Source organism: Watersipora subatra, chromosome 4, assembly GCF_963576615.1.
Source record: "Watersipora subatra chromosome 4, tzWatSuba1.1, whole genome shotgun sequence".
In the NCBI taxonomy this organism is placed as follows: domain Eukaryota; kingdom Metazoa; phylum Bryozoa; class Gymnolaemata; order Cheilostomatida; family Watersiporidae; genus Watersipora; species Watersipora subatra.
The window spans coordinates 22,274,636-22,289,344 of NC_088711.1; the positions used below are offsets into that span (position 1 = coordinate 22,274,636).

Below are 14,709 nucleotides of genomic sequence, written 5' to 3' on the forward strand. Positions count from 1 at the left end.
TTTTTCTAATATAGGCAATAGTTCGCACTAGTCTTGGGCAGTCTACCCTAAACGTACATGAATTTGAGGCTTAACTATAAATGGTCAACTAAGCTCAGTTCGGACAACATTGGATTAGGAAGCTTCAGTTGGTAACATAGGACTATCACTGCTTCCTAGTTGCTTTCCCATCTGTTTATCCTCGCATGATCTCATAGTGGGAACTAACGAGAAAGGAACTCCGTTCTATTGGCAGACTGCCACTCACATAGATGATAAAAAAATTGCAGGAATCCTGAACTTGTACTGGTATAGCTTGGCAGCGCACCAGGGGTCGTATATGACAAGTTATCATCTACATAAATTCTTGCTTTATATCCTGATGACTGAACAATAAACCTCAATCATTTTCAAAAGTTGCAATGAGTGTTGAAAAAAATGTAGCTGATTAGGTCTTGTATTCCTGATCTATTGGCTTCAATTCTAACTGTAGTATAGTTAGATATCCCATCTTGCATTCGTTTTTCCATTTTCTGAGTATTTCAGGTGTGCCAAGCCTAGTTTGTCATGACTCTGACTGTAGTATAGTTAGTTTCCCATCTCGTTTTCGTTTTTGACAATCTCAGAGTAACCAGTGTCTCGGGCTTAGTCTTTCATCGAAAGCTAATCGATCGAAAGCTTTTCCATAACAGTAGTACTATTGGTATTTCAACAAGGTTGACTTGCAGTTCGATAGCTGCCAAACAAACATGGGATGTTTAGGACCCTCATCAGTACATAATCCAATAAGAGGCGAAACCTAACATGACTTACATAAGTATCATAGTGCCTAAATGTAGATAATATAATACATCAGATAAGCCTACATATCATTGAGATATACCAACATATCTTTTCAGTTTCACTTCTCTCTGCTACAGTGGGGGGCTAGTTACTCTAGCTATAGTCTGTGGCCAAATCTGTCATTGACTCCCCATCTTGACAGATTTGCGGAGACAATCATTTCAGCTTGTACTGTTAACAAGCTTATACAATACTATCAATTAACTATGACACACTTGTTGCTTGTTATGGAATTCTTATATATTACCACAACGAAACTATCATGGCCAATCTCTATAATAAATTATAGCGCCGTGCATTCAGCAGGTTGTGCTGCCCATATTCTCAGTACTGTTGAGCAAGCTTCAGGGTTGACACACTACCTACCATGGTAGAGAACGGGCCAACTTGTCATAGGCATGATTTCGTTATAAGGAAACTTCCTTAGTCTACAAAACACTTAACCATGAAATCAGAAGATTTCTGCGGCTAGGAATTATCTCTTAAAGTTGTTGTTCGATAAGAGTGTGACATGCCTACCCTATCTAACATAATAAGATGTCGCATTAGCCACATTTCACAAGTGTAGGATCAATCTACTCCGTGTTCTGTCATCTGGCAGTTCTGATCCACTGAACAATGCCTCATAAAGAATGTCCTTTAACCACTACTTGTAACGTAACACGGGTGTAGCTCTTTCGAGGAGTGTTTATGCACAACCTACTATCAACTGGCAAAAAGGGTAACAGTCTTTTGTAAAGGAATTAGAGTTAATTTACAGGGAAGCTCACAATGCAACTCACTGGCCTCTGGGGTAAACAAACATGTAATAGTCTGCATGTTTACCCACAATTTACAGCATCAATGAAGGAAGCTTGCAGTAGTTACTGACAAACTTGTTAGGTTATTTAGTTTAGCCAGTTTGAGAAGGCACACTTAGAGCATAAAATCGATCGCTAAATGTTCACTGTCAAATGCCAAAGTCAAAAGTTTGCATAGCTTTTATTCATACTACGATATAATCCAAAGAGCATAGAGTACGAAATTGGTATTTGCTGCCACTGCTTTGTCATAACTACAGCCATATGGGCAGTAATTATCACTGCCTTGGAGATGCCTAGTTCTATTGGCTTTGCTTTGCTATTACGTTTCCTTTATCTACATGTAAGTTAGCATGACACCCACCTGTTTATTTTGATTCTGATGTCGGCTCAATTCTATGATCACTTAGCCAATTGATTTGTGTTCTCTGATAACAGACAGGAATGTGAAAAATATTGTACGTAGTAAAGAGCATGCCAAGGTGAACTATTTGTAACACTGCTTCTCATAGTGACGTTTTACAGTGAATATTACTAATGTAGTCATTGCTAGCATCCCTTGATGACTTCCACTAGTAGACACGGTGTCAGAACGCTGCCTTAAAACGGCAGCTGTTCACTTCACTCATATATGATTACAGATAACCCGTGATTTTTGATCTGAGAGAAGCCATGAGTGACAATGACACTCGAATGCTTGAGTACGAGCAACGGGAACAGGAGTTCTTCCAATTCATTAATCAAACCCGTAGAGATCAAGACAAGCCATTGACTTCTGATAATTGTGTCGCTCAAGATTTGGCTGCGCCAAAGGGGCTGCAGTGTCTACTTGCTCTGGCATGCCTTCTTGAGGAAACCGTCAAATTTAAACTCAATAAAATAAACTCGGAAAAAGATTTAGCGGATCTGCTGGAATTGCGGCGACAAGCTGAAAGGATGGTAAGTAGAATCAGTGAGACGGTCTTCTTTGAATGCATAGGATGTTTAAAAAAACACAAGCCTTAGGAAAACTCTCAAATGTTTTCTTATGATGAAAAGTTGATTACAAATAACTATGCTACAGAGTAATGGGTTACGTGCTTTCTCGAGCATTCAAATTTTGATAGAATGTCCTGTGGCACTTACATGACCTCTCAGGATGATCACACAATTGAAAGAAATAAATATTTTTAAGAAAAGTAAACAGCTCCTTTTGCAGAAACCTTAAATTATAAATGTTTCATGTTAGAGTCAATGGTGAAGACCATATGCTGGCCAGGCATTGGTATCTGAAGAACGCTAGTGTATGGCTTATGTCACTGATGCCTATAAGGTAGTCTTTGTTAGTCATTTGTTAACTAGTTTGTGTAGCCGCTGTCCCCTACTAATAGCAACTACTACAGAAAATTGAGAATGAGAAGATTTAAAGTTCTTTTATCTCTATCGCTACAGAAAGCCTTTTAAACGGCTCACCTCAGTACCTATACAAAACTTTGATCACGGATCGTAGATTTAAAAGAGCCAATCAAACTTTTGCCATAATAAATTTAGGATATTCGGTTATGATTTTGCTAAAAAAAATGAACCAGTTAGTTTTCTTTTTACTCAAAATTCACAGCATAAAATTAGTTTCCAAATTGTTTTATTTTTAGTTTAGGATGGATAAAAAAATAAAGTGTGAACAGCCGCCTAAAAGTATTTCTGCCAGTGAAATTCTTCACCATTGGGCTTCAGATATTTCTGATAACAATATTGCATGGGGGTTTGCGTTTTGGTCAAACTTCTAAAATAATTGCATGTTTTTGCAGCCGGTTTCACTAAACTAAAGAAACATTAAACTTAGCTTTTTTTTCGAGTGCATTAATTCTTAGGCAGAGTTGTCTGCTGGTTCAAAAAATAATTTTAGACTAAGGCTGTATTACGTAAACTCTAGCTTTTACAGTAAAAGTAGTATGTACGCCAGAAAAAATTTTTGGCATGAATTAGTTTCAACGGAACAAGCCAAAAATTCCGTAGTGAAAGAGTTGCAAAGCTGTAATTAGCTTTTTTAAATCTGCTGTAGAATTACATAAATACAATACATAACATCGTTTCATCCCCATTCAGCCAAGCTCACAAAACACTGATGTTTACTTTACTACAGCTGATCTCAATACAGCTTCCTCTGTGATTAGCTGTCATTATAATAATTAGCTGTCATTATAATAATTAGCTTTGGCTGCTGTGTGGCTTGTGCTTTTGGAGCTGTGTGTAGCCGTACTGCAAGTTCACCAATGTGTTCAACTCCAACTCAAGTCTATCAAATGAACATATGTTTCCATTATCACTTATTATCAGCATACAATTCGCTGTTCGAAGTCTAATTAAATTCTTAGAAGTAAATGTACTCTGGCCTTCTGTTCTTCCAATTGTTGGAGAGTCTTCGAACTTCCTAACTGACTGTATAAAGAGGCTCTCTCGCATTGTATTCTGCATTGATTGAGGTTGGACGTCTATCAGACGTACCGCAATGAGGCTATAGCCAGTTTTAATGTTAAAGATGTGGTTGCGTCAAATATGAGTTGATCTTAAAAGAAAGCATTTTTTTTCTCTATCAGTTGATATGTTGTTGGTTGTGTTAGGCAATCTCATTGCCAAGATATTTGAAGATTAAAATTGAAAAAATCTGGTCGCTGTAAAAACGCTCAGGCCAAAAAAACATGCCCAGACTTGCCCAAAGTGATGTCACGAGTGAATTTATCTGTCAATATATCTCGTATTCACATCGGATATTTGCGATAAAAGTCTAGTCCTACGCGGCTCTATTGGCATATATTTTATTTTGTATTTGCTCATGTTGGTTAGAATAAAATTTTAAACCCTACTACAGATACATTATTATGAATGTTTCAAAGGCCTCAAATAACGAAAATTGAAAATTTGTCCTACTCACTTTCTCTAAATGCAGTGTAAACATTTGAGTACCGACTACCAATTTTACCGGTCTACGGTAATTTTGTCAAGTTAACTGTAGAATAAGGTCTTTGTATCAGCACACTTCCGCCGCTACCCACACTAACGATATACAGCCTCCCAAAAGCCCCGCCCACATTATGTCCGTCGCCTATCCTTGGGGCGGGGCTGTATATCATTGCCAACACTGAAAACTAGTTTCTTACTACCTTTGAAAATAATATACATAGGGATAGAGTTTTAAGGATGAGAAGTCTGCCGCAAACCGGATTTGAACTCACATTCTCCAGTTCTGCGGACATCCATATACTGTATCCAATTCACTACAATATTCTGCAAATCATGTTTTGCATTATCTTCAACAATATAATTTTATTATATAATTTTTACAAGCAAAAGATTTTCATCCCGGTATAAAGCTTTTATTAAAAATATTCATCAAGTCGTGGCCACTCACATAGTTTTAGCTGATACAATAAGACAATTTCATCTACTGCAAGAAACTCAAACAAAACATGGTTTATGCAGCACACATTCAAGTCTCTCTTTCCAAATTTATGGCAGTTTCCACGCTGACAAAGCTGCTTCGGCTGGTGGGACGACATAAACATCCTGTAATCAGTAAAACAAATGCAATAAATATATGTCATTCATAGATATGTCATTCTAAAGCGTATCTACTGAAAGCTTTCAAATTGGGAGTTTGATAGATTGCGAGTGTAATTTTAAAAACGAATAAACGTTTAACAAAGGCACAAGTACGCCAAGCCAACGATTCGGAGCTTTGGTTCTGGAAATTAAAGATTTGCATTGATCAATCGATTTTCTTCACTTTCTACAAGTGAAAAGTGAACATCTAAAGTCAAATCATAAATCTAATTTACTAGATAAAACTGCCACAGAAAATTTGAAGCAAATGTAGCTAGGAGAACCGATAAAAAACCATAAAACGATGATTAGTGATAGCAAAAAGTTATAATTTTATTAATTAGTACATGTATTAATGAGTACTAAAATATTACCTTTAGTATATTCATCAATCTAAGCCATTGTATTGCTAGATGCTAAAGATTAAAAAGAAGCCATCAAGAACTCACTGTACATACGTATCTCGCACGCGCAGGAAATTACATTTTAGCCTCAAACAGGGAAATATAATCTGAATGTAAACTCAACAGGAAACTCTATAGGAGACTCATAGTAAAAGATAAATTTACCTCCATTCTCCGATCTTCCTCCGTAGAACTTTTACTACCTGATGCCAAGAAAACTCGAAGTCACCTTCGCAGCAATTTTTACAATTATGTTGTTCGCCAATAAAACGTGTCGATCGAGTAATTCATTAAAGTAACGATGTTAATTAATTTAGTAAATATCGATGTCCATGCGATTTAATAATAGAGTAAAATTCCTAAATTTGAGATCACAGCCAACGCGTCTTACGAGTGATAACATTTATTACGGCCTATATAAAAATTTCACGCTGATGATTGGCTAAGGAAGCGACCTCATATTTATCGCTCGTGGTTTCTTTTCAGATATATTGCTTGTGACGTCACGAAAGAAGCACCCGCTGGAACGTGAGCTTTTTAAATGAGGGCCCCATTCAAACGCATATATCTCTGGACAGGGTTGGTCTACAAAGACAAAAATGGCATCAAATTGTAGCTGATGTTTTAGCCTTTTATGGGTCTTAATTTCATTAAATCGAATTTTTTGCCGCAACCACATCTTTAAAGTTTTTATTGTTTGAATAAAAAAGTTTCACTAAAAAAGTAGAAATCTTTGTGAAGGCTGCTTATTAGCTCCTTTCGTTCATCTATCCTCACCTCAGTTTGTCCTCATTGTTATTTTATTCCTTTTGGTTACTCATTGAAAGCAATGTAAATGTGGTGGCTGCGCAAGGCAATTTGTCTTTTACAAGAATGCAATTATTAGCATGAAAGCTAGTAAGACATATACCAAGTCTAGGCATTTCACAAATCTCATTACATGAAAGACAACCTTATCTTAATCTAAAGTCATTTCCTCATGGAACAAGTTGTCATCATTCAATGACGACCAGAACCCTACCTCCCATTACTAAAATTCTATGAAGCAGTAATATTTTATCTCTTGCGATATTCTTCTACAAAATTGAAACATAGATTTTAAAGCTTCAACGATTTAAAGGATTTCATTTACTCCAGTCACTTACTTATGACTCAGCCTCTAGTTTAAATCAGTATCAAATTACGACTAAAATGCATCAACTTGTTAATTACAACGAAAATAATACATTATCATAACTTTATACTGCCCTAAGCGAGCAAAACGCCCTATCTGAAAAGTTTTTCAAAATTCACTTTTTTGTGCTTATATGTAATTTAGGTTGAGATCTAACATGTCTCGAAATTTCATATATCTGAGACCACCAGAAATAGCACTTTTCACAATGTGCAAAATGCCCTATCCACATTTACCACACATAAAGTGGCAATCAAAGCTCTCTATCTGCAGATACAGCGTTTTGATTGGCCTGAACATACACAAAGTTGGACATTATGAGCAGCATTATGTAATCAAAGAGTATATAAACAAAGGGAAGCGAAACTGAAGCATATATATTTGGTTGTTTTAAGGCAGCTCATACAAGCTAGTGCACTTCTAAGTGCTCATCTTATTGCTATATTTTTTATCATAATATATTTATTATGACAGGACGATATCTAAGTGACAAAAGTCTCGATTTAAAGATTCGACTCAGAGATTTGATGAAAAATTTGTTTTAATTACATGTCCATTGGAAGGTTTTGCTTTTTTAAAATACTGACATTATTGCACTCAGTTGTTTGCTTTAAATTATTTTCAATAAAAGCGTTTGATCTTTTTTAAACTACTATTTTACTTACTCCTTTCATTTCATGACATCAGGTTTGAAGGATACCTAGATCTTTGATCATCTCTTAACTTTTGAGCTAAATATGGCTATTACAGGGCTTTAATCCATGTGTTGACTGGATGAGTAATAGGAATTGCAACATATATTATTTTGTTGACTAATTGCGGGTTAATATCAGAATTTAAACTTGTAATCATTTGATAATCCAGTCATGGCAAATGGTCTTGTGGCAAACTAACAATGAGAAACCAGTCCAATTAAGCAATCAAAAGGCCCTATCTGCAGTGATAGGGCGTTTTGATTGCCTAGTGCCAGCTTAGTAAATTGTCAATTTAAGCAAACAAAATGCCCTAAGTGAAATAACTCCTTTGATTTTAAAGTTTCTTGAAAAAAAAAATTCGGTAAAGATTGTTGGATATCTCACCATAATAAATAAAAAAAAAGCAACTAAAATACTGCTAATACTGATGCCAGGTTCGACCAAAACGCGTTTGTGCTTGTGCTGAACAATTTACAAATATCAAGATACAGTGTTTTGCTTGCTCAGGGCAGTAAAGTATAGGCTACTAATAATTCTGCCTGTTTGGTGCTATCAATCAGCTAACACTACCAATCAGAATAAAAAGCATCCATAATTATTTTAATGCTTTTTAAAAAGTTACAAAAGTTAGGAGCATCGACAGAGTCACAGATATTCATCAATTGCTGGCTACTGTGCTATATGTTACCATAACTATTTTAATGTGTGTCGGTTAATCTCACAAAGCTACCCTCGTGTATAATTACAAAGTTATCATTTTATGAAAATTAGTAATAATTTCATTCTTTTAGCATTATAAAGTTGGGGTTTCTTGACCTTTTTAACTTGACAATATTACGATCTTGCAATTAAGGCAGTAAAATCCAAATCCAACTTAGCTGCGAAAACCTATGCATTGTTGTTTGCCGTCACAATTTGATGACATCAGTAAGTTGCTTTGATATAGTATTTAAAGTGGCTCGCCCTACAGGTAAAAAAATGGCCACTACCGGTCTAACCTTTTGCATTGGTATTGAGGCGAAGTAAAATACTTTTTCATGATGCCTTTTCACCATAATATGGTACAATTAATTCAATGACAAAATTGGCAAAAGTAATATCAAACAAATGTGACAAACAAATATACCAATTGTGACATGATTAGTCTGTTCTTCTGCTGCTGCAAAACCCTAAATGGCTAGACGCGTGAAAAAAGCAAAATGTTTAGCGGCTACAATCTCGCTAGAAGGTTGAACTTATGTGATAAGTCTTTAGGTTGTGTAGGAGTGAGAGGTTGGCTTGTTTCTTACAATCTATTTAATCAATTGACTAGCATGCAAGAAGATAGCAAGCCATGCCACATTAGGAGAATGAGTCACTTTAAGCACAAACCACAATTGCATAAGTACATAGGTCATTTCTGCTAGTGAGAAGACCTTGGAGAATAAGACCACATTATGCAATTCTGTGAAGATTTTATTACTGCAGTTATACTTGTGCTGCAATATTTCTAAAACAGTGAAAAGCAAATGAGCTGCCCAACCACAACCTCCTTCATTATAAAGTTACAAAGAATAGGAATAACAACAATAGCTTTCATTCGGAGGCTGAGGCTATTGAGAAGTAGAAAGTGAATTAGCTAAGAAGGCAATAGTAGAACACACATAATAAGAGCATAGGCATCATGATTGACGTGTATGCAGGCAATGAATTTATGTACAATTTCACTACCAAATTTTTTAGTAAAGCTAGACACCTTTGGCTAAAGAGTGCTAGATATAGGTCAAAACAGGCCAGTGACAAATCTCATGTTATGCATCCTTGTTTGGACACTTTATTTCTAAAGTGTTTAATGCATTGGAAGTTTAACATAAAAGTGTGCTAAGAATGCACAAAGAACATTGACAGCAATAACTGCATAGTACTGACAGCAATAACTGAATAGAACATGATGTTTAATTAAAATGTAACATAAAAATAAACGTTTTATTTTGTTTTGGTAAGCTTGCAGCAAAAATGTTTGCTGTGCACATAAAATATTGTTTTGCTCCAAATACTTTACAAACAAGTAATAATAACTTTATTGATGCAAATTGTACTGAAATTATAATTGCTGCGAGCACCAATGGAAGTCAAAATAAGTAATAAAATTCTTACAGACCTTCTAAAAACAATGGCCTTTGCTGCTACAGAAAAGTGAGTAGACCCATAGGAAGAGAAGTATATGTTCTTATACTGCTAAAACTACCTTTGGTTCAGAAATCAGATTTGAAAAGAGCAATGAATTATTATAAGCATTGGCAAAATGTTTGGGATGGATAGGAAACAAAGCTGAGTATTGCACATGCTGGTAATTTAGCTAATGTAAATAGATTTTCTACACTACCTAATTGAAAGCATCAATGCAAAATCTAAATACATGTAAATACTTATTAGCCATAGTACAGAGTGACCGTTTAATGTTTGTCAACATAACATCCGTACCGCTTTGAGCATCTTGAAATTATATTAAAGTTGCTTTCATTATGAGCTCCCTATGACATTTTAAAGTATTAAAATGGGCAAATACAAGTTGCATTTTCAGAGAACTTTTAAATTCAAGTCAGATGCCACAAAAAGTTCCTCTGCGTTGTTTGTAGTATATTCTAAAAGTGCTAACACTACATTTGTTTTAAATTTTAAAGTTGACACAAATAATTGAGCAAATTATGTAGCTTATTAGTAAAACTTTTGTTAACATCAGCAAACAAACTGCATACACGCTGCCCGATATCGAAGGCCAAAAATAATAATATATATTGCTATTTATATTTTAACCAATAGTTTTGCAGTTTTGTTATTGTATAGCAATTTGTATAAAACCTACTGTATTTCAGGTTTGAGTAACTATGAGTTTTAGTAGTGTTCTGGCCCTTCCTATCGCGTGTTTTCAACATTTTGAGGTAATAATTAAAAGCCATGAGTTGAATTGCGCAACTTCAGCAGCATCTTATACATATATATCATTCGCCAAACTCATTGTCTTGAATCATCCAAGTTCACTAAATCATTCAAAAGGAAATACATACACTTGTATCTCTAATTCTGTTATAGCTTTACCCTTTTACTGCCACCCATGTACAAATTAAGCTACCGGCCTACCGCCAGCCATTTCACCGAAAATTGCCAATTTAGCTTCATGATATGTACATGAAGCATGTATACAATTTTGTTTCAACTTCAAAGTTTATCTAGAAACTTTTTGTAATATATTTTATTTTGCTAAAATGTTAACATATAGTGCTATGCAAAAATCAATGTACCTTCACTTTGTGCATTGCTAAAGCTATGTGAAGCTACAATCGCTACGAAGCTAAAACGATGCTCTACAATGTCCCTTACACTTAAAAAACTATTATTTTCACTATCATCAGAGTCACTGCTGCTACTTTAATTATCTGTGTAATCACAAAAATCTGAATTTGAATTGGCTATAGTGTCATCAACATACATGTAAGTAATTATATGTTTTCTGACTTGCGCGATACTTAACAAAACTTACACAAAAATGTCCATTTTTATTTTGGAAATTCTCAATAAAAAATTTGAAACTGCTTGGTTATCTTAGACTAATCTATTAGAGAAATATTCGAACCACACTGACAATACCATCAAAGTTTTAAAATCATCCGTTATGTTTTTAACGGATAATAAAATTAGGTGACCACGCAATTGTTGGAAAATTCGCAAAAATGTGCATACGGCAGTTGCTGACAGATTTAGCATAAATTCGCATACTGTAGGGTAAGAGTAAAAACCAACAAAATATTTGTCAACTCCTGCCTCTAAACATGATATCTCAAAACTGATAATTACTCTCAGTGTTGACTGAGTAACTAAAAGTGGTAATGAGTAACCATGGAAAACTATTCATTTTATATAATTATGCAATTGCTCAGCAATTGCAACCATGACTCATAAAGACTAAGAAGAGCAATACTAAATCTCTTTGCTATGCTACATTCCTTTGATTGGTTTGCGCTATTTATATTATGTAATCTGCCAATAATAGATGAATAGAACACAAAAGTGGCATAATGGTTTATGTAAGCGTTTGAAATAATACAATGCCTGTAAAAATTGACAACTTTTCTTACTGAAGCTATGGCTATATCAAATTATCACACTAATTTTTGGCTCGCATGTATAATGTGCTAGTTGACAGCAACTTATTGCAATATCGCATACCTTTAATTTTATGTCTGCAAATCAGTCTTTGGTGTGGGCCATCAATGCTTCTCATCCAGCAGTTATCTATAACTAATTGATTAATTTGATTATGAAGCGTCATTGATTATTGATTATTTGCAACTATACAAAGAAAAACTAATTTTGGGCATGCTGTTACATTCTTACGTCAGGTATACATTTGCTAGTTACAGTAAAACTTTGTACAGTATATTTTGTGTTGGTGAATTTAAAGTTTTGCTTATCATAGTAACTTTGCCAAAACGTCAAACATTACTACATTTCAAAATACAACCTTACTGATATAATGTTTTATAGTTTGTAATCTATACTTATGTACATGTTAAAAAATATTATAAAATTCGGTAGATGAAACCTTGATTATTTTGACATATTTTTTATGCAAACCAACGTGTAATTAGCAACATACCTTTTCTAGAAAAGAGCATCCAACTTTGTCTAATACTCTCTGCCATCTGATGAATATACTGGCATTAATGCTTACCAAGTTTCTAAAAAAATGAATAGATAATTCAAATAGCATAAACAGATATACAAACCAAAATGAATGCAAAATACACATTTTAGTTCACTGGTTAGATTTTTTGGCAAACTTGAATGTCTGCCTCCTACTACTGAAGCTCTATAAAACAGCTAAGCTCTTAATTATTACACAATTACTACACAAGATTCAAACTAAATATTAAAAGTTTTAAAATTCAAAGGCCGCATATACACCACTTACTTGCTTATGCCTATGCATGTACTACTATTACTTACAAAATCATAACTGAAATACGCAAACTCTCACTATTCATGATAACAATAATACAATTACATAATGATCATGATATTCTAACAACAGTTTTGACTGTTGGTAGAACCACATTAATAACTTTACTTATCATTATAAAAAAACATCAAAAATTATTATATTAATAACTGAAAATAGATTAATGTTAGAGAATTAACTGATTCACTAAAATAACTATTAATTGTCAGCTGGCGTGTCTGTGTTGATGTTACAAAACCGAACATTCGTGTAACAATAATAAAGTCCAAAATTAGGATTTTACAAAAAGTTTTGATATTCTCCTTTATGGTATTATAATGCTGAACTTTCTTGACTTTTCTATGCAGAACAATATCAGCAGTTGGATGACATAAACAGGTGTAAAAAAATATATATCAAACATGTTCTATGCTACATTCCTTAAAAATTATAATAATTGAAACATACTTTTTTCACGCTAGTCCTATTTCTTTATTAAATAAAATTTATACTGCTTTTCTACAACTGTATGTTTCAAGTAAATAAACTGTAAATTGACTAAAATAACATGAACAACTTACCAAATGTGACGTGCTCCCTTACATGTAGTTATTCCGCTGCTACCAAGCTCTAGTAGACTACATGGGTGAAGAACTAATAGTCCTAACAGCCACAGCAACATTATAACAGCCACATCTCGCTAGCTGTTATATACTGTGGTTATACTTTTGCCACTTTATTTCAATAAATTTAAAAAATCAATTCTTCGACTAAAAAACCTTCTCTTAGGTATTGCATTCGGATGAAAAGTTTCAAAAAAGATTTATTTTGTGGCTGGATGCAACGGCAGCAAAAATATGAATTGTACTGATTATACACTTATTTAAACTTTTACTACAGCCATGCTTAAACATCAGTGGAAACCATAATGTGCAATTATTGTGAATTTTCACAAAAAAGAGCAGATCAATGAGAAACCGTGCAAAAAAAGGGAGTGCTTAAATGGCAGTCTTGAAAGCCATAAAGAGGGTCAGCAAATAAATTGTAATGTATTGTAGTTTGTTAATATACAACTTTATTTCCCAAATCTAATAAAGCTATCATGAATATTAGCAAAACTGACTGTATCCGACATAACTGCTAATTCCTTGTATTGGCTGATGATTAGTCATAAGCTTATTGCAATATGTTTTTAAATAGATTGTGCTATTAACTGAAACGATACCAAAACACTTAAAAGTAAGAATATTTTAAAATTGATATATGCCTCCTAGTTCCATATATAAGAGCCTCCTAGATTTTGTAATTTATTGATAGAAAATTACACATTTTTGTTGGAGTTGTCTCCTCTTTTCCATATATATATGAATATAGATATATAAGGCAATTATGGGAATCATGTTTAAAATACTTCTATAGGGTTGTTAAGCACTATAAACACTGCTAGAATTAGGAGGCTCCCTGGACGCCTCCTAATTTTTCAGAGCCTCCTAACATGGATTATATATTGATAGAAGCCTCCTAGTTGGGAAATATAGTTATATATATATATATATATATATATATATATATATATATATATATATATATATATATATATATATATATATATATATACAGTATCCTGCTAGCAGCAGTACATCAGTATACTCGGTCTACTATAACTAGTCGGCGTATTATGACTAGTAGGTTATTTCAACCTACTATCACGTTAAGGACAGATCAAGGGAGGCAAATCACAAATTGGTTTTTCCAACATTTGCGCTTTGTTTGCATGTCATTCAAAGGTTATGTTGACATTTAGGTATACATTTTGTGTTTTTAAAGTTGCAAAAAATGGATCCGAGAGTAATTCGATGCATATTTTGACCTTAAGTGACAATGAAAACTAAGGCTGAAGCCAAACTTGACCTTGTACTTTTATTAGTCGTGCAGGAATTGTTAAAAAAAACACAATCTCCATAAATTAATCTGTGTCAACTGTATTATATCTGTTGGCATGTCCAGTTACAGCAATAAAGGTTTAGGAATGAAAACTTTACTTTGCACTGGATTTAACCCAGAACATCTGGTTGTGCAGACAGGCATTTCTCCAATACACTATAATGGATATACGTCCACCTGGCTATATTATGGATTAAATTGTGCACATACTTACTACACCTAACAATATTTCACGGCTTCTTCACGCTTAACACTTCAGCTAGTATTATGCGTAAAGCCAAACCAGAAGAAAAGTATCTGTGCTCATACATGA

At 34.0% G+C, this 14,709-nt stretch overlaps 1 protein-coding gene across 3 annotated transcripts in view; it reads left to right on the forward strand.

Annotated features, from left to right (window-relative positions):
- The window catches only part of LOC137393409 (serine-rich adhesin for platelets-like), a 59,580-nt gene that overhangs the window by 158 nt on the left and 44,713 nt on the right, over nucleotides 1–14,709 (forward strand). For all 3 annotated transcript variants that reach the window (XM_068079956.1, XM_068079957.1, XM_068079958.1), the window contains exon 2: nucleotides 2,264–2,561. In XM_068079956.1, coding sequence (XP_067936057.1) covers nucleotides 2,295–2,561 — 267 coding nt within the window. In that variant the 5' untranslated portion in view covers nucleotides 2,264–2,294. The remainder of the gene's footprint in view (nucleotides 1–2,263; nucleotides 2,562–14,709) is intronic.